Source organism: Apodemus sylvaticus, chromosome X (genome assembly GCF_947179515.1).
Source record: "Apodemus sylvaticus chromosome X, mApoSyl1.1, whole genome shotgun sequence".
Lineage (NCBI taxonomy): Eukaryota > Metazoa > Chordata > Mammalia > Rodentia > Muridae > Apodemus > Apodemus sylvaticus.
In genome coordinates, this window is record NC_067495.1 from 24,394,627 (window position 1) to 24,415,893 (window position 21,267).

The 21,267-nt window shown below is 39.7% G+C and overlaps 1 protein-coding gene across 1 annotated transcript in view; it reads left to right on the forward strand.

Annotated features, from left to right (window-relative positions):
• The first annotated feature begins 299 nt into the window (after window positions 1-299).
• The window catches only part of Frmpd4 (FERM and PDZ domain containing 4), a 51,249-nt gene continuing 30,281 nt past the window's right edge, over window positions 300-21,267 (forward strand). The window contains exons 1-6 of the mRNA XM_052170201.1: window positions 300-328; window positions 1,268-1,313; window positions 10,124-10,228; window positions 13,702-13,809; window positions 17,710-17,841; window positions 20,028-20,147. Of these exons, the coding sequence (XP_052026161.1) occupies window positions 300-328; window positions 1,268-1,313; window positions 10,124-10,228; window positions 13,702-13,809; window positions 17,710-17,841; window positions 20,028-20,147 (540 nt within the window). The remainder of the gene's footprint in view (window positions 329-1,267; window positions 1,314-10,123; window positions 10,229-13,701; window positions 13,810-17,709; window positions 17,842-20,027; window positions 20,148-21,267) is intronic.

The following is a 21,267-nucleotide window of genomic DNA, read 5'->3' on the forward strand; positions in this document are numbered from 1 at the left end:
AGTATATAATCCTCTCTCCCACCCACTGAAACCTGGCTTGATTATATACTGCTGCTCTGCCTACTGCAGTTAAACTGGGCATTCTGCCAGCCTGAAAAACTGAGGAATTGTAGGAGTTGTCAGGCTGACAGCACTGTGCTATCCACCTGTCAGTATCATCAGCGTCCACAGTGTGCTGCTTCTTCCTGGAGTTGCAGATCTAGATCTCATTGTAACCACCCCTCTCTTCCCCACCGCACTTTCCAGCTCAAGTGACACACACTCGTCTCCTAGGAGTCAGTATAGATCACAGTCTGACCATGTGTAATGATGGCTGGCCCACAGTTGCGTGAGTGTAAGAAATCCGATTTGTAGTGGTTTCTCCATGGGAACAGAATTCACCTTACTCATTTGACCAATAAATTACAAAAGCAGGTAATTCATTGAATGCTAAAGTAAAAATAGTCAGGTCTTCTTTGGCACAATAGCAAGTGGTTTTTATTTAGGATTTTAAAACCAAAAAAAAGGAAGAGAATATTATAACCTGTAATATGATTTTTCTTCAAGGGTTTGGGTTGCTTGGAGGAAATTAAATAAGCCATTCTAGTCCATTGTTCTGCTCTAGCTGTGAAGTGCTTCCTACTGTGAACACTATTTCCCAATTGTTGCCTGCCAGAAATAGTTAGCAGTCCTGGTCCTGGGCATTTCAGAAACTGAGTTGTGAAGTATGAGGAACAATGGTTGGCAGTGTTACCATTTGAAAGTAAACAACCTTCACCTACGATTCTCTTCCATGAAGCCTTTTCTGAGAACACATTTCATGCACTGATAGAATTGAGAGAATGTTTAAAAATATTTCTCCTCAAAGAAATGAACAGAAATGTTCAAGCCGCAGAGAAAAGTATGCTATAGGAAAATCAGAAAAAAAGGAATCAATTTTCAGAACTAAGAACTGTCTAGAGGCTGGTGGAGGTCGGTGCTTCTGAAATCATTCTTCACTCACCGGGTTTGATTTTGAGGCTCCATTTCTTGGTCATACAAATCAAACGGTTGGGAAGGACTGCCCAGGAAGCTGTCAATTGGATGGTTTGTTGCACTCAGGAAACACTTGATTGGGGTTTTCTCTGTGCTCTGAAGCCCTCTTCTGAGTTGTTTCATTTACTCTGCCCTGGAAGCCCAAGGAACATTTGTCAACACACCATGCACATTTCCTCTTAAAAGAAAACTGTCCCTCTTTACATCTGTGCTTTCCACGTTAGGTAAATCTGTTTGTTTTTCTCTCTTACAGGAGCTGCAAAGAATCGATTCTGCTCACTGTCATTCAGCCCTATCCAGTAAGTGTTCTGTGAGAAAAAAGTGCCATTCAATGTTCTTGGGCTTCTGGTCTCCTTGAGCCACTTGAGGAAAGCCACCAGGATGAATAACAGTGGAGACAAATAACATGTGTTCACAATGCAAGCTTAAACAATCTTGATCATGTCTATTGTGTTCTGTGTTTCTAAAACCATTCATTGGAGTGAAAAGTACCACACTCCCTAAATATCCTGAAAGACAATCAACTCTGCGGGCCTGTGAGCATTTCACATCTGCAACTAATACAAATCCTAGGACTTTCTTGTTTGCCAGCCTCCGAATCACAAGTCTCATGGGAATATCTAATTACAGGAAGTTGTGTGAAAGTTTTATTCTTGGCCCATCTAATTATTTTGGTAGAGAACTGGATAATTAAGTCCGCTTCAAAGGAGGGATGAGAGGGATGCCATAGTCAGAATTCGAGTTCAGATACCTTGGTTAAGAGGGAAAAACTTGCCAGGACAGTGGTGGCACACGCCTTTAATTCTAGCACTTGGGAAGCAGAGGCAGGCAGATTTCTGAGTTCAAGGCCAGCTGGTCTGCAGAGTGAGTTCTAGGACAGCCAGGGCTATACAGAGAAACCCTGTCTCCGGGGGAAAAAAAGAGGGAGAAACGATTACAATCATACTGCTTTCATATCTTATGTTTTTGTTTCTCTTTAACTTGATTTCATGTTAACTTGATAGCTCAGGCTGATGGTCTAAGCTTGCTATATAGCCAAAGGATGACCTTGAACTTCTGATACCCCTATGTGTACCTCTAGTGATGGGATTATGGGCATTCATCACAATATCTGGTTTATAAAGTACTGAGAATTGAACCTGGGGCCTTGCCCTGATCTAAGCTAGCACACTACCAACTAAGCTACACCCGCACACCCAATTCAAAACCAATTCTAAAATAATCATAATCTTCATGGTATGCAAATCACTCTTTTCACATGTGTAATTCAAAGATCTTTGCAAAACAGTAAAGAATGCAATCACCACCATAGTCCAGTTTCAAAATGCTCCATCACCCCACAATAATCCCTGATTTTCACTTCACTTCAGGTTAATCTATGTTCTTACCATCCAGCCCTGGCTACTGCTAACTTCTCTGTTTCTATAGGCTTGTTGTTTTTTGCAAATGCCATACACTCACAGGATCCCAAGTAATATGTATTTACATCCAGTATCTGGTTGGGCTTTTGTAGACAGGCAGAGACTCTAACTGGCATAGCTTCCATGTTTGCTCTTCACAGAATAATATGTATATTCCAATTCAGTGTGATACTGGGTGCTGGTTTTACTTCCATCTCTCAAATTTATATTCTTTTCCCTAAATTTTCTCTCTTTACTTTGCAATAAAACATATGATAAGAACTTTTTATTAATCATTTAATTTGTTTACGTTTCCAATGTTCTCTCCCTTCCTGGTCTCCTCTCCATGAACCCACCACCCCATACCCCTCTCCTTTGCCTCTAAGAGGGTGCTCCCCCACCCACCCACCCACCCACCCACTCCAACCTTACCCCTTTAGTGTCCCTCTTCTCTAGGGCATGAAGCCTTCACAGGACCAAGCACCTCCCTTCCCACTGATGACAGATGAGGCCATCCTTTGTTACATATGTAGCATGATCCATGGACCCGTTCATGTATACTCTTTTGTTGGTGGTTCAGTCCCTGGGAGCTCTGTGGGGCCCGGTTAGTTGATACTGTTAGTCTTCCTATAGGGTTGCAATCCCCTTCAGCGAATGATTGGCTGTTTCTGCATCTGTCTTAGGTGCTGACAGAGCCTCTCAGGACAGCCATATCAAGCTCCTGTATGCAAGCACATTTTGGCATCAGCAATAGTGTCAGGGTTGGTGTGTGATGATGGAATGGATCGCACAGTGGAGCAGTCTCTGGTTGACCTTACCTTCAGCCTCTACTCCATTTTTGTCCCTACATTTCCTTTAAACAGGGACAATTATGGATTAAAATTTTTAGATGGGGGGGTGGCACCATCCCTCCACAAGGGGTGGGGGTATGTTTATCTACTACAGGTGGTCTCTTCAGGTTCTATCTCCTTGCTGTTGGGTATTTCAGCTAATGTCATCCCCAATGGGTTCTGGAAGCCTCTCTCACCCCTAAGCATCTGGGACTTTCTAGTGGTTCCCCAAGTTACACACACACACACACACATACACACACACACACAAACGCTACTTATTTATATTCATTCTCCTGGCCCTCTGAACTTCTCCTCTTTCTCTTCCCATACCTGGTCCTGCCTCCCCCCCCCCCCACACACACACCTTTACACATTTAGTACTCCAGACTGACTTTTTTCATTGTATACTCCTGTTTTCACCCATTTGAAAAAAGTTGTTTGGGGGAGGTGGTATTTGGCATTCAAGTTCAAATGGAACCTAATAGGTTACAGTTGGGGGTAGGATTAGTTAGGGGTTAACTCTTTTGTCCAACTGGATCTCTATGCCTTGTTAGTACAGAAATATTCATTACTGTGTCAGTGAATCCCAGTACTTTGATTTGAAAAGGGGTTTCTTTTTCGGAGTCCAGTGACTGCTTTTCTACCTTGAAAGTTAATGTTTAGCTATGCCATTCAGGAAGGAATGCTGCAGACACTGATGGCCAGTAGCTATTCTTGTACCCCTATGCAATCATTGAAGGTGAATTGTCATCTTGAACTTGCAGTTGACTACACTTCCTTCCTAAGATGCCAAGCATGCTTTTCACTCCTCCTATGCCCTCTAGCCAGACAAATTCTTCTCACCTTTCTAAGTTCAGCCTTGATGAATTCAGCCAGATGATTTCATGTCCTGACACTGCTGACATTTGGGCTGAAGACAGATTTGAATTGGATCCTTTCCCCCAAGTTTTGCTAGTGAAAAATATCCTCAGACATATCCAAGTGTCCCTTTGAAATAAAATTGTTCCCAATTGAGGGCCACTCTACTGCCTTAATGCTCCTCCTTACTGCTCCAAAGTGACTTTTCCCTCCTCTGGACTGGGGATAGGAATACTCTAAAGTAACTGAAATAAGTACACTTGATAGAAAGATATGAGCAGGTGGGAGAAGAGACGTTTTACTTGCATTTTTATATTGGAATTTTTCTTCTAGCTTGCTTCCTTAAATTAGTAAATCAGGCCACAGTAGCCTGGAATCTTAGCACTTGGGAGGATAAGGTAATAAGATTGCTGCAAGTTTGAGGCCAGCCTGGGTACAAAGTGAGACCCTGTTCCAAAACAAAACAAATAAACATTAACAAAAGCAGGTTTAGTTCACCCTTATTGCAAACAAGATAAACTTAAAAATACAAATTATCCAGCCAAAGGAGAAAAGATCTATGGATTCTGCTTCCATCTGAGAAAAATGTAAATTTCATATCTATTACAGCACTTCCATTTATTTTCTAACTGGCTAGCCAGCAGTTCTTAAGATGCTTGCCTAGTAATTCATACTAAGCTCCAATAAAATGTGTCCCATACACCTGATGGAAGTTATGCCTTCCTCTTGGAAACCCTGCTGCTACAGTTTTCTGGACTAGCATATGGTGTCACAGCATAGGCCATATCCCCTGACACATCCCCTGCTAGTCAAACTTCCAGTATCTTTACCTGATTGCCATAAAGCAGCTGTATGTGTTGTGTTGTCACTCCTGGAGCGCAGGGGTTTATGTTCTTCATTATAATGGTCAGTCAAGTACAGCCACAAGAGTGAACACTGGAAAGAAACAAGAAAGCAACATTCTTATAGTTGAAAGCCCTAAAGAGACCAAGTGGGTCTCATGAAAGGGAGTGGGTTCAACTTAGTAGGTGAGGAAACAAAGAGAAAAAAGAGGGACCAGCCAACAAATATACTTATTGATGGTGAGAGTAGAATACACATGAAAAGTTTCAAAGCGAGCTGGGTGATGGGATGTGCCTATGATCCTAGTACTGTGGAGGCCAACATAGGAAATAGTTCAAGGCCAGTTGAGGCAATACTTAGCAAGACCCTGTCAAAGAACAAGAAGGGGTAGGGAAGAAGAGAGGAAGAAGAGGAAGAAACTTTATAAGGTTGCATTAGTATTTTTAAGCATCAGTAAGTAAAAGTCAGGGTGGATAGGAAGGAAATTTTGTGGTAGGAGCACCTCATCACAATTGTGTGCTCAGTTGTCCAGACTGGGTACACAGAGCCTGATGTTGGAATGCTGACATGCCAGGTGAACAAAAGTTTTACATTTATGTGAGTATTCATTCTGTTAGTGATTGCACGAGGTGTCAGATAAATACACCTCCTCCTTCTGCCCTTTGGACATTGTAACTCTGGGGCATGTGGTCAGCCTTGTTTCCCAGAGATTCTTAGTAGAAATAAGTTCCAGTTGCCTATAGTGGTGCCTTATTTAGTAAGGAAAACTTTATTGGCTTACTCCCTCTTTCTGTCTCCTCCCCCCCCCCACTCCCTGCATCTGTATATCTTAGAAGCACCTCCCAGATGATATGCCAGTTTAGCATCTGCTTTTGAGAATTACAAGTCACTTCATAGCTATAGGCTACTCCAAGACTACAAGTACTAAAAGTTCAAGGCCATATTATCAAGTCTCAGAAATCAATCTTACTTATATTTTTATATTTTTTATATTTTATTTTTATTTTTTACTTAAGTGTATTCTGTGAACCTGCTTGTGTGGTCAAGGCCGGAAAATGGCATCAGATCCCCTGAAAATGGACTAAAAAGTCATTTTAAACTGCCAGATGCGAGTGCTGAGAACTCAAATAGGGTCCTCTGCAAGAGGCACAAGTAATCTTAGCCAGTAAGCCATCTCTCCGACCCTTTGTGAGATTTTTGTTTGTTTGGTTGGTTGGTTTGTTTTGTACTGTTTTTCAGACCCCATTCTTATCATTTCTAAAAGCCTCAGAATACTTCCCTAGACTCTGGCCATCGTATCAATAGCAAACTTGGGAAATACTGCAAGAATTGATTAGGGGCATGAAAGCATTGAAATCAACACTAGAAGAATCTCATTATTCTAAATGTTAATTGCTCATCCATCTGGCACCTGGCATACAGTGCTTACACTCAGCAGCAGTGGTTGGTTCTAGCTAATTCACCAGAATTCTGAGCAGTGTATAGTATATATGTTTTGACTAACAAAGAGAACCATGAGTTAAAACAGTGCTCATAATTGCTTTGTTACTTGTACTATCCCACCTGAAACTCCAGCCACTGGAGCCACTGTGTTGCCAACTCTCATTAGGTAGACTTCTTGGAGGCTTTTTGTGTTTTTATCAACAAGACAGCAGTTTAAAAATTTGAGGTCTTTCAATTTTGTATTTTATATGTATGGATGTTTTGCCTGTAAATATGTCTGTATACCATGTGCATGTATGCAGTGCTATGGAGGCTAGAAAAGAGCATTAGATCTCCTGGAACTAGGGTTAGAGATAGTTGATTGTTAAGGTTTGGTCTGTAACTGAGTACTAGAATGTTAAATTCTGCACCTGAAAGTCTATGCCTAGAGTGAACTCTCATATCTACAAGCTTTTGTTGTGCAAACCTTGTTGCTTGATTTAAAACTCTTGGTTGAATAAAATTGGCTACATCCAATTACAGGAGACAATAGAGGTAAGGAGGAAGGGGAGGTTGAGTTACCTGATTGGTGGTGGAGAAGAAGGACAAGATGTAAGCAAAACCCCTCTGAGACAATTTAAAGGACAAAAGGTTTACTTTGACTCATGGTTTTAGAGGTTTCTGTGTACAGGCCTCAGCTCCATTGATTCTGGGCACATGGTTGGACAAAGTATCATGGCAGGGGTAGTGGGACAGATGAAGAAACTGTTTACCTCATGGAAAACAGGAAGTAAACAGAGAGAAGGGCCTGGAAAGCAGGTCAAACCTTCAAAGGCACTTCCCCAGTTTTTTTTTTCCTTTTGCTGAGGCAAAAGCAACTTAAAGGAAGAATGGTTTGTCTCAATTCACAGTTTGAAGATACAGACCATCATGGTGTCAAGAGCTGGAGACAAGTGGTCTCATTGTATTCACAGACAGGAAGGAAGCAGAGCAAGATGGAGGCTCACCTCACTTTCACCTCTGTCTCTTTTTATTCAGTCCAGGACCACAATTCATGGTATGATATTGCCCACAGATCAGGTGGGTTCTCACACCTCAGTGAAATTAATAGAGGGTAAATATTCATGCACAGCCTCAGAAGTTTGTGTCCTAGGTGCCTCCTGAGCCTGTCAAATTAACAAGCCATATTAAGAATCATACCCAGTGATACATTTCCTCTACCTGTTGCCTAAGTATCTATCATGTCCTCAAACAGGTTAGGGCACTACTAGGTTAGGGCCAAATGTTCAAGACATGAGCCTGTAGGGAAATTTCATATTAAAATGAGAACATGGACAAATCATGCTATTCTCAATGAAAGTGAGTGACATCACTATTTCTAAAATCATATGAAATGGTACACATCTCGAAAGTCAGTTCTGATAAATATACTTTTTTCTTTACTGAGTCAAGGAGTAATATAGATTATTCTAGAAAGAAACAGTAAATTACTAAAGGGAAAAACCAGGATTCACAGAGAACTCAAAGTTGAGTATATGGTTCCTTGACTGAGTTGAACATTTTAGTGCCAAACAATGCTGGAGACGTTGTATTTTACTGTGGTGAGAGATCTCAGCCTATGAGTCATGTCTCTTCTGGTGTCTTTATTGCAGCCACTCTACTTGTGCTAAACTCATTGTGCCTGTGTAAATACTGCTGCTCAGAATCATTAAGGAAGAATAATGTTTCTCCTTCGGCTAAAAAAATGGCATCTCCAAAGCAAATCAACTCACCACTGTATGATTTGCTTGTTAATCATCACTAAACTTAGCCTATAATTACACAGACACTGATGAGAACACACCATTGTCACATTGCTCCAGCACTGCAGTACAACTTCTAAAACTCACACGGAGTTTGTGAACACTGGCACTCATTCAGAGGCCTTTTGGAGTTTTGTTTTCTTTATGAAGAGGTCAGCCGTTCTCATTAAACTGGCTTGTGTAAGTAGATGAGTATGAAGCTTCAGAACAAAAATCATCCATCTATCAACTCTTCTAAGCTACAGCTCAAGGTTCTGAGGGGTATAGAAAAGTATGCAGGGCAATGTTAGGAACATCATCAACTAGCATGGTGCTGCCAACGTTAATTCTTTAAGTGACAAGAAGGGTGTTCCAGGAGGATTGAAAGCTGAGGGAAGCCTGCGATACATTTCTAATTTCAGGTCCTGGGAATTGATAGCAAAACCCTGCTTCAAAAATAAAGAAAAACAGTATTCTCCCAATATCAATCCAAAATACCTACCCCCAAACATACATATTTGTCATTGCATATTCTTAACAATGATTTGTATTATAATAAAATATTCATGCATTACATATAGTATGTTAGTTTCAACTGTACAATTCACCAGTATTAAATACATCCAAGATATATTAAGCATCACTGTTATCTCATTGTAAAAATGCCTCATCACTACTAAAGGAACCCCTATATCTATTAAAATTCATTCCCCATTTTTCTTCTGTCCCTGCTCCAAACTTTCTGTCTCTGTTTTTACTGTTCCCTTTCACAAAAGTATAATTATGTAATATTTGCTCTGACTCATTCATTGAGTACCACGTTTTCAAGATTATAGCATCGATCAGTACTTCCTTTTCATGACTGTACAATATTCTATTTTATGGACATACCACATTTTATATGTCCACTCCATCATTTTTAGTAACTTCGTTGATTTCCAGAATGTGTATATTTGGTAGGTTGGGAATACTTTAAATTTTCTTGTTATTTAACTTTAAAAAGAGAAGTATGGGTCATGATCAATGGCTTTGCAGCCATAAGATTAATATAATAAATATCAAGTTAAGCTTTCATATATATTCAAGGAGCAATTACTAGAATGTGTTATGCAAAAAAGCCTCAATGCCTTCAGACTAAGGTGCATTCAAATAAGTCTGCACCCTAGGCAACTGACAATATTTGACCATTGTGTAGTTCACAAGCAAGTAATCATCTGATTATCTGTTAAATCAAATGGAGCATGAAGGTTTCTTCCATTTTCTAATCAATGATGCTGTCAATAGATTGGAGGGTTGTTTCTTTCCTTTAAGTTTCATTAAAAATTATACCAGGATGATTTTCAGATTAATTGAATTGACCAAGGCCATGCAAGAGTGATCCTCCTTCTTCCCAGTACCTTTCTAAGCAGATGCTTCTATTGCACTTAAAATTTCTGTGGAAGAGCTGCACCATTCAGCACTTAATTCCTAGAGAAACAAGGAAGAAGTCCCAAACACAATGCACATGTAAGATAAGGAAGACCATGAAGTCCAGAATTCAACTCTAAATTGGAAGTCAAAGTCTCCTCCCTCCTCTGCACAGTAAGATCCAAGATCACAGATTACCAGCATGAGGCTGCAGGGCAGGTTGTAAAGACATAGAGAAAAAAAAAACAAAAAATCTAACTACTTCTGCATTGTGTTCAGAGCTCTGTGTTCAAAGCAACATTTAAGATCTTCGAAACTGTGAATAGTAAGAACATGGGACGTGCTATACTTCTGGCCTGGTCACTAAATCAGGGTTATTTACATTCATAAAAGAGTTTCAATCACATCCATAATTTGTATTTTGTCCTTAAATTGAACATGCACCAAATATTTTACCTTTTAGCAACAATATGGCATACCTTTGAGGACAAAGATGAAAAGTAACTGTCACAAGGTTTACGTTAGAATGCCAGTAATCCAATAAAAATCTTTCCATTTCCTCTAGTCTCCAAAATCAGCATTTATTAGTGCTGCTAAAAAAGCAAGATTGAAGTCCAATCCGGTCAAAGTGCGCTTTTCTGAAGAGGTCATCATCAATGGGCAAGTGTCGGTGAGTTTTCAAGTTGTCTATATTGTTATACAGAAAATCATTGAGGCAGGGGCTTTTTGCTCAAATCAAGCCAATAATGCTACTAGAATGTTGATTCTGAATGTGCTTCTTGTCTTTCCTGAGTGTATCAAATCTCAAGATTGAAAGACAGGGACTTGCCATACGGCCTTCTTGCCTCTCAGTTCTAACACAACCAGAATAGGATCTAACCCAGTGACTCCTATACTACTTGCTGCATGACACTCACTGCTTTGATCTAGAAGCATTAATTTTGTCTCATTTATATTTGCCAAAACCAGCTTCCTTTGGAATTTCTACTTCTTGGGCCAACTAAGCATGCTTCTGCAGTATAGTCTTTTCTATCTTGTGTGAAAAGAATTGTTTCCCTCGTATGTGTATGTATGTGTGTGTATGTGTATGTATATGTGTGTATGGATATCAAAGTAGTTGAAAATACAGATTTTGTATATTAAGCTAGAACTGAAGAATGACCCCCCCACCAGAGTACCTACAGAAAGGTCTTCAGCATAGAAAATTCAAAAATCAAGAGGATATTTCATTTCCAAATTTCCCAAAGAAGATAGAAGAGTGGGTAGTCTTTCATTTTTTTTTTTTGTTTTCTTTTTTGGTTTCAGTTTTAAGAAGAAGTCTTTACCTAGAGTACTAATAGTTTTAAAGACCTTGGAAATATCAGATTTTTTTGTTCAAGCTTATTGGCTGCAGTCAGTGTTTTTGTTTTGTTTTGTTTTGTTTTGTTTTGTTTTTTAAAGAATCTATAAGGATAGACCTTCATCCGTGATCTGTTTGTTATGGATCACATACTCTTTCCTGAAGTTAGCTCTTGGTCTGAATTGAAAGCTGTGGATGTGCATATCCTCAGCAAGGAACTTATGAGCCCAACCTAGGGCTGCCCAATGTGGAAGCCAGAAAATTTAAATGTATGATAATTGTCCTTCAGTTGTGATAAAATAGCAAGCTTAGATGGATTCAAGGAGAAAGGATCTTCATGGTAGCAACAAAAGCTTGTACAAGCAGAGACTCTTCAGCTTAAGAAATCCAGTAAGTAGAGAGAATTTGAGATAGAGATGCATAGGTAGAAGAAATAAAGAGAAATATAGAAAAAATGAGGGAGAGAAGGAGAATCAGTGAACATAGGGGCTTGATATTTTTCCCTTGTCATTCCATCTGAGCTCTTACGCTATTTGTTGATGTCCCTTATATTCAGGACAGGTCCTCTCCCCTCTGTCAATCATCTTTGAAAATGTCCTCACAGTATGCCTAGAGATATGATTTACTATGCTCCTAGGTGGCTCTCAATCAAAACTAGTTGACAGTCAAGATTAAGTATCATGGCAGGTCAATCTGACAAAATGTTGGGGTACTTGTGAGAAAGGTCTGAGGTCACTATTAACCTGTGGGAATTTTGTACTTCCCTCTGAATGTGATATACTCTGCTCCCTGAAATAGATCTCCATTGATCTAGGCACATAGTGACCACATGCCACCCATTTAGAATCCTGTTTCAGTGAAGGAGTGGAAGATTCCAACCATTTAAGAAAACAAGCACATCACATCAAAAATTCATCAGAAAATTACCTTTCCACTCCAGGGCTTCTCACTTGGCCTGTGACTGGGCATCTAAAGAGAGAATAATAGTCTAGAAGCTGTAGTGATAGTTTCATTTCAACCCTGTTGATAACAAAGCTCATGTGAGGCAGCTGGACTGTGAGGATGCTGCTGTAGGGCCAGTGGTCTCCTGCAGCCTCTATGCATTGCCAGGGTACTATCAAGATAGGACCTTCAGTTGTACATCTGCCCCTCTGCTCATGGGACTTCACCCTTTCTAATATGTTCTCAGTCACAAGATGCCTTGTTTTCTGAATTTAAAGCCAAGCTTACTCAGTCATTCAGACAGCAAGGGAGTCACCGGGGAAGGGTATGGCAGTAGAAATGAGAAAAAAATCAGAAAGAGAAATGGGCAATGAAAGTCAGGGGACTAGTTAATGAGATATGTAAACTTTGAGTTTGCTTAGACTGGAAAACACTTATAGACATCAGTGCATATGGTCTTCAGTTCCTTCATCTTCAAGTCAAAGGACATATGGCTTTGCTATTTCTATGTTCCCAACCCTCATGATTCTGTGACACCAAATATGTGGGTATGACACAGTTTACTCCAAGAACTCATGGATCTTACATGGATGTGTCTACTTCTCTCCTTCATCTCTTTCATCACCTCTTATGGTATCCAATTAAAGAAAACATACTAAGGAATGCATTTGTCGGGTTCAGTCTTAGTCACATTTCAAATTGGCATCGCAGTTGGAGTTATTTCTAGGTTGTGATGTTATGAGCTGTTCATTGTAGCCTAGACCTAACACTTGACTTATTTTCTGTGGTACTGGGAATGCAATGCAGAGCCCACCCACATGCCAGGTTACGTGATAGGCTTTGTCAGCGTGAAACAAACTAGAGACACCTGCACAGAGGAAAATGCAGTTGAAAGATTGCTTCCATCCAGTTGGCCTGTAGGCATGTCTCTGGGAGTCTCATGATTGCTAATTAATGGAGGAGGGCCCAGAGCACTCTGAGCACTGCCTCGTCTGAGCAGGTAGTCCTGAGTTGTATAGAAATAGTAGCTGAAATTTTAGCCTGGAAAAAAAAAAAAACTAGGAAGGAACATTCCTCTGTGCTCTCTGCTTCAGTTCCTGCTTCTAGGCCCTGCCTTGAATTCCTGCCCTAGCTTCCTCTAATAATGGACTGTAACCTGTAAGCTAATATAAACCCCTGCCTCTCCAGGTTCTTTTGGCCATGCTGTTTTGTTTTGTTTTGTTGTGACTTTGCACAACAACAACAACAAACTAACTAGGACATCAAGCAAGTGGCCAACCACTAAGCTAAAAGCCTCAGCCCTATGTTTTTCTCTTTAAGCACACTAGTGCAACTCTTACATTTTCCTTTTGAGCTGAGAAACATTCCTAAATGGGTTACAAAGAATTTCAAAAACCTAACTTTACCCTTGAGCTTTTTCATTCTTGTGACTCATTTGCATGACCACCACCAGGGACCAGCAGTCTCCTGTCACACAGCATCATTGATGGTCCTCATTTTGTTCATTTAGTCCTGATCTGAAAAAGTCAGAGCTCGTGGATCCAAACACAGATGCTTGACTACAAAGGAATTATGTCTGTAATAATGTTTTCCATTGGGGAATCTTGCCTTTAAAAAATGTATCTGATTTTTCTGATGAGCAAAATGTCTTGTGCGTTATTTGTAGCTGGAAAACAATAATGGTATGAATACCTTGATTCAGATACCACCAAAGGGATACCTGGTTAGTCTTTGAACTTTTGTTTATTCTTTATTATATTGGGATAATAATAAACAATAGATACATGTGGCTACTGCCGGGAGTGGAATTCTAATTTGACTGACCTTCACAGCCACTATTTCTCTTTTCTATTGTTAAACAGGAAACTGTTAAAGACAATTCACTTCTTTTTATGCCAAATGTTTTGAAAGTCTATTTGGAAAATGGACAGACCAAATCCTTTCGCTTTGACTGCAGCACCTCCATCAAGGTAAGATGAGACACTCGAACCTCTGGGTCTGTACTCATTATGTAAAATTAAATCAAGACAGAATGCATAAACTAAGAAGGGCTCTCTTCTTTTTGTACCTATGGGTGCTACAAACAGTATGACATGTGATCTGTGAGGAAACACCAGGGCTAGCCATTTTACTGCAACTGCAGATTAATTAAAATACCATGACTGTCAAAGAGAATGTTTGGCACTCTGCCCAAAGCCAACAGGATCTCCCAACAATGTCAGCCACCAAGAAGATTAGGATGTTAACTGTTAATTGAATACCTGCCACTTTGGTATCTAGGAAAAACAAGGGGTAGAGTCATGTAAAGATAACATTTACTTTTGGTTGCTGTAATCAATTGCTCAAGATTGCTACATAACAAGTCAGAACTGAGGTGTGCTTCTCAGGAGGGAGTTAAAGTAAGCACCACCATACAATCCCAGGATTTCTGATCCACCGGTGAGTTTTACATAACAGGTTTGGTAGCAAAGTATATGCCCCCCCCCCATGCTTCTTTCTTGGAAAAGAAAAGTGCATATTCTCCTCTTTTTTTATTGTACAAAAGTATGTTCAGAAATTGATTGCTCCCTAATGTCTCATCAGCCTAAAATAGGCTTTCTTCAAATGGCACAGTCAGAAAGATTTTATGGAGGTAAAAATGTACCTAGTGATGATCTGTACCATAATCTAGCAAGAGAATATCAGGTCTGTGTTTAAAATGTCTATCAATAATCAACCATTAATTCTCCTTGTTTGAAAGGACTCAGAGTAGATCTCACCTGTGCAAATGGTTCTACAAAGCCCACTTGCTGTGCATCTTACTGTCATAATAGCAGCAAGCAGCTGGGTTCAAATTGCCTTAAATACATGGTGATTCAGTTGGCAGTAGAAGGCACAATATTAGTAGATGGGTGTAGGAGCACTAAGTCATCCTTAATTGCCCAAGATGAAATACTAGTTCCCTTCATATAAGACTGCTACTTTGGAATAGTGATGGCTGAGAAAATTGTTTTCCTTTTTTTCCCTATTCAATACAAATGTGTGATGAGAGAATAATTTATCTAACAATTGATCAACTAACTGTGGGTGGGGGGTTCTGCAAATTCTTTCTGGAAAGAACAAGAGACTAATCATTTTAGGCTTTGGGGGCCACCTGATGTCTATAAGAATTATTGGATTCTTTTGTTGCATCCAGGAAACAGACACCGAAATGGGGCATTGAGAGATCCTTTAAGACCCCTGTAGGTAGATTGCCTTTTTGAGGAATACCCAGAACTCAACCATTTGTCCTCTCACACTCTAGTTCCTTTCAGCAGAGGGTGAAATGCTGGATTCAACAAGGAAAGTCAGCTGATAGGCATGGTCTAGGAGAAATCATATACATATCGTTCAGTGTCCCCTCCCCATGGACACCTATAGGTAGTGTCTTATTCTCCTGGAAGTGATATAGCAGTATGCACAGTGTATTACTAAGAACACACCCCACCTTCGTCTTAGTGTCCAGAGTTTTTATTGGAGATTGGTCACATAGACATAGCTGACCAACTGCATGGCCTTACCTCTCTAGTCATCACGTTGATACTGCATGGCCCAAGCCTATTTCTGTGCTACTGTTAGCATAAACTCTGTGCTATGGTCCAGGACTTTAAAGTATAATGACTCTTGCCAGGCAGTCCACTGAAGACCTAATGTTCTTTCCTAAGAGTGAGATGACAGAGTCACATCTTTAGGTAAGGAAACTCCATTCCTGCACACAGATTTTGTGAGCAAATGGGGATGTCCATCTAGACCATTGTTTTGCAGACCTTGGAACGCATGGACACAAGTACATTGCTGCAAATCTCTCTGGCCTTACAGAATTATTCTGTGTTCCCAGCTTCTCAGCTCCTTGCTGTTAGACCTCCTACCTCACTTAAAGACATGTGTTAAGACTTGAGTACATATCTAACCAGAAATCGATCTAAATTGAAGAAAAGGTCTATCATTCATTCCTCTGGGCCTCTTTATTATAGGAATGCACATTAGACTGAGTTTGATTTCCTGGCAGAGTACAGTTGACAATGAGAAAACTAGGAGCTGTGCAAAGAGTTCACATCAAATTCAAGTTCTCTTATCATGTGCCTAACAGCCTTATTAGCACAGCAGACACTGGTTGTTGGACATAACAGAAATAGTGCTGCGGTGAAAGGAAGGTGACACCTGCTGAATACAAGTTGCCAGCATTCTCATTACAGAGTTATGATAGGGAGCAGCTATCAGAATCATTTTCTACTGACCCTGCTACTGGTTTACAAAAATGTCACATAGAGTTCATATAGCCACAGAAAGCTTGGGTTTCTCTTTCCTGGATGTTGTACAAAAAATTTATAAAGCAGGGAATCTTTTAGGTCACATTCACCACAATCAAGGAATTTTTGTTGAACAATTATTCTTTGGGGGTGAGTCTGGTTACCTATTGTGGATTTTGTTTCAATGGGGACAAAAGGGCAATCAAGTAGACTCAAATAGAACAGTCTGTGGAAAGCCCACTTCATACATGAGAAGGTTTTCCCACCTTTGTAACTATTGAGGAGCCTTGGAATACATGGTTCTTAGTTGTGACTGGCCTGTGCATTGTTAAGGCACTTAACAGTATCCCTACTTTCTACCCACTAATGACATCCCCAACCCTGCTGTGCTAGCCAAAGGTTATCTCCAAAACTGTCCAAATGTTGCTATAGGACACCATTTCCTCCCATTGAGAAACTATGTTCTACGGAACTTTAGACACATGACAAAAATTATCTTGAAGAGAGGTCATTTGCTAGTTTCAAATCTATGGGGGAAAAATGAAAGGCTGAGGAGATTAGCTGTGCATTGCAGTATAGCCTTTATTTGTGTAGTAAATACTTTCTGACTATAAATGTTTAATCCTATAAAAGATTACAGACAGAGTTTACTCATTTCCCCTTCCCCAGGGATGTAAAATGAGAATGTATTGTTATGGTGGTGCTCTCTGGGTAAATGGCGTTATAATAAATGCTTTGTAAGTATGAACACATTTGATTCCTATATCCATTCCAAGGCAGGCATAATTATCACTTCCAGTTTACAGGTAGGGAAACTGAGATACTTACAGGTTGAATAACTACCCAGTGCTGTGGAGTTTATAAGCATGAGAGCTGGAATTAGAAACTAGATTTTCCTAAGAGCTTCAAAGTTGTGATGCTCTCTTAGAGAATAGGCAGGGGCCAGCATACTATTTGGGTTCAGGAGTAAAATGGTAGATATTTCAGGCCATACAGACCACTGTGCAACTTTGTTCCTGCAGTGTATGGATGTTAAATCTCAACCATGGACAAGAGGTGGATTAACTCTAACTCAATAAAATTTTATTTACAAAAATGAGTGGTGGACTAGACTTGGTATAGAGGCCCTACTTACTGGTCGCTGGGATAGAGCGCTTTCAGAACTGCTTCGTTTCTCCATTTAGAGGAGACTAAAATTAACCCTTTGTCCATTAAAAAAAAACCTTTCCAATTTAGAACATTAAATGGGGACTGAAAAGATTGCTCAGTGGTTAAGGACAGTGGCTACCCTTCTAGAGGACTTGGCTTTGATTCCCAGCACCTACCTGGTCACAACTGCCTGTAACTCCAGTTCCAGGGGAATCTGATGCCCCCTTTTAGCCTCCTTGGGCACCAGGTATACAAATGCACATGTGAAGGCAAATCACCTATATAAATTTGAGAGAAAAAAAGAGTAATCTTATGTGATCAATGAGTTCCTCTTCCATTACAGGATGTAAAGCCTAAATAAATGTATCACTTTCTCATCATGCTATACTCTAAAAATTAAAGTGGGCATTGTTAATTTTGATCTCTTCATGTCACTGTTTTTTTCCCTGTAAGGATGTCATCTTAACCCTGCAAGAGAAGCTATCTATCAAAGGCATTGAGCACTTCTCTCTCATGCTGGAGCAGAGAATTGAAGGGGCTGGCACCAAGCTGCTCTTGCTTCATGAACAAGAGACACTCACTCAGGTCTGTGATGTATCCCCCAAGAATGCTGCTGCTGCTGCTGTTGGAAACAGCGTCTGTGGTGTCTCAGGATGGCTTCCCTCTTGTCCTCTCCCTGTATCTTCTCTATGCCCTAGGTCCTCTCTGAAGGAAACACTGCCTTTATAATGAATGCATTTGATGCCTCAAGGAGATGGTCCATCTTTTGCCAGTCTGTCATAGATTTTTCAGTTGATCTTTCAGATTTGTCATTCAAAGGCCAGGCATATACTGGAATGTAGTGCTGCAGAGTGACATTTTCTGTTTCTACAATGGCTTCTTTGCTTGTTTTGATCTCTAGTCTCTTCAAAATCATTAAAACCACAATTGTTTCTGAAAGTATGTAGAATAAGTCAAAGTCATCTTTGTTGTCTTTGGTTCAGGATACATACTCAAAACTATTTTTGGAAGCCTGCATTCACTGCTTTAGTCCTGCCCATTGTGAATGTGATCTATCTATGTGCCCCAATTCCTTGTTCCCAAGATTCCACCCCATCTGTTCTCTGTGGAGACATGCCAACTATTTGCTGCTGTATCCAACATACAACCTTCACTTGTCTTAACTTCAAACAAGCTGAGCATTTTGGTTGAATCTTTAAGTATCCACAAAGTCTACTTGCTTAGGAAAGTTCATTGAGAGATGGCCCTAAAGAGAGGGCATGAGGGGACATGGGGGGACAGCTGAAACTGAAGCAGAAAGTTCCCACCAGGAGAATAGAAGGACAGAAACTATCATACTAAAGTTCTTCTTATTTGATGCATACTTAAAAGTAGATATCTTGGGGCTGGAGGGATAGCTCAGCAGTTAAGAACATGGTCTGCTTTTCTAGAGGACCCAAGTTCAATTCCCAGAACCCACATCAGTTGGTTCACAACTATCTAGAACTCCAGATCCAGGGCATTTAACACCTCTGGCCTCTTCAGGCCCCTGAGCTCACATACACATGCATAATGAAACATGAAAATAATTCTCTAAACAAAAATCAAGAACTAGTACTCCACACATCTGTTCCCTTGAATCACCTTATTCCTTTGACATAATCCAATGGGATGCAATGAATTAGAAAAGTTCCCATGCATTTTGATTTCTGTTTCTGTATCTAAACATGGCCTATGATGTTCATCAAATTTAAATCTATGTAAGGATTTTTATAGTCACTTGCAAAAATACCACATAGCAAAATACTCTTAGAAATGGATGGCTTATCTTATGGAATGTCATAGGGAAACTGCCACTTATATTCAGAACCTCTTAAGTGAAAGCTATCTAACTGAAATTGTGTCTAAGTTCCCCTAGAGGTAGAACTTTAGCCAAAGACTTGAATGTGTGGAAATTCCATGAGAGATTATGAAAAAAGGTGAGAGGGGTTGGTAAATGGGCATGGGGCAAATTGGGGGGTCAGTAAAAGTGGCTCATCAAGACAGTTTCCACCGTGTGACCTGGAGTCCCGTCCTACCAGGGAGCTCTGAGCAACAACTTAGAACACTTGTCAGGGGCACTGCCCCTGGAGATGTTGAGCAAGCACTTGGTCTGTCATTTGTGATGGGCTATGCCTGAAGACTCTTCAAACTCCTGAGCCATCAAACGTTCACAGGTACATGTAGTAAACAACTTTCAGCCTACAGCAGTAAATGACAGCAAGAGGTGGGCAGCCCACCTCTTCCTGAGTCTAATGGAATGTTCCACCACTTTCTTTTTCTCTTCATGGTTCTGCTCAAACTTCTGCTGATTATGTGGGAACCATTATGGTGATTTATGTGAACGAAGATTCAAAATTTTTTCTGATCTTACATATCCAAAACTTAAGATTAAATGGATTAAATAGCTTGAAAGAAAACAGTTGCCTACTTTTGAATCATCCCATACAATAGAGCCATTGCAGTCTCAGAAGATATGAGTTTAAGTCATGTCGCTGTGTGTATATGAACTCTTGTCATCTTTCCTGTGCTTTCTCTTTCCTTTCCCAGCCTCCCCTTCAAACCTTCCTAGAACAAGTCCCTGTATGTGCAAACCCTTACATCCAAGTCTGCTTCTAGGAACCCCAGTCTCACACAAAGGCACATGTGAAGATTTTGTTGATATAGAAAGAAAAGGAATTTTGATTCTGTGACTTTAAGCCCTTTGTTAGCCAGCACTGATGGATTCTTAAATGATGAGTTGGCTCTTCCAGGTGACGCAGAGGCCCAGCTCCCATAAGATGAGGTGTCTTTTCCGAATCAGTTTTGTTCCCAAGGATCCCATTGACCTGTTAAGAAGAGATCCAGTTGCTTTTGAGTATCTCTATGTTCAGGTAGGTAAAATTTTGTGATTGTTCTATATGAATGTAGAGGTGCATGATTGGCCTCCTCAATATTTTTTTTCTTTCCATGCTCTCCTAAGCTTGATGAATCATAAAATAAATAGCTCTTTTAATTTTCACATTAGATTTTGAAAGAATTCATTACTCCCATATAGGTCGCAAGAATGGTGATCTACATCCTCCACCCAGATTTTACCCATTGTTAGTATTTTCTCCTATGTACTTGATATTTAAAGCAAGCACATACTAGTCTTTTTCATCACAGAAATGTATACATAGACATATCCTTTTTCTACAACACATGAAAGCTAGTCTCTTGCATCATGTATTATTTTTACTTCAAATAATATGTATTTTCCAATAACATGAACAATTTCTTATATAAACTCTGTTCAATTAACAAAATCAATAAATGAGATATCAATGTTTGTTCCTTATCTCCTCTTTTATCTACGTCCACAATGATGCCTGCTGCAACCAAGTGTCATTTTTTTTCTGGAATACAATTCACTGCGGAATCTAATTTTGCATGTAGTTTAATTATCTTGTGCCTTTAGTGTCCTTAAATCAGTGCCATTCCTTATCCCCCTTCTGTGACATTTGTGACATTGAGTTTTAAGAAGTACTAATCAAATATTTTACAGAGATATTTCCATTTGGGTTTCTCTAGTAGGTTCTTATGATTAGATTGAAGTTAGGAATTTGCAAAGAATGATATAAGTGATATATTCTTCTCAGTATAGCATGAGGAGCCACACGGTGCCAGTTTATCCCTTTAATTGTGAGGCTAACTTTGCCTCTTATGTGGGTTGTGTCCTTGAACAAATTAATCACTTTTCTTTTATAATGAGTAAGAAATTTGCAGCAAGTCATTTGTGACTTTTATCATCTTATATTTCATCAAATTGTCACCCACTAATTTTTATTAATAGTATTAATTGGTGATTCTTACTTGAATCTATTGTTATCATGCTGATTTAAAATAACATGTCTAATCTCATTATGTCTCTCTTCTATGATCAGTTGGCATACTATATATATATATATATATATATATATATATATATATATATATATATATGAGTTGTCCCCTCTCCAAATGTTTATTCAT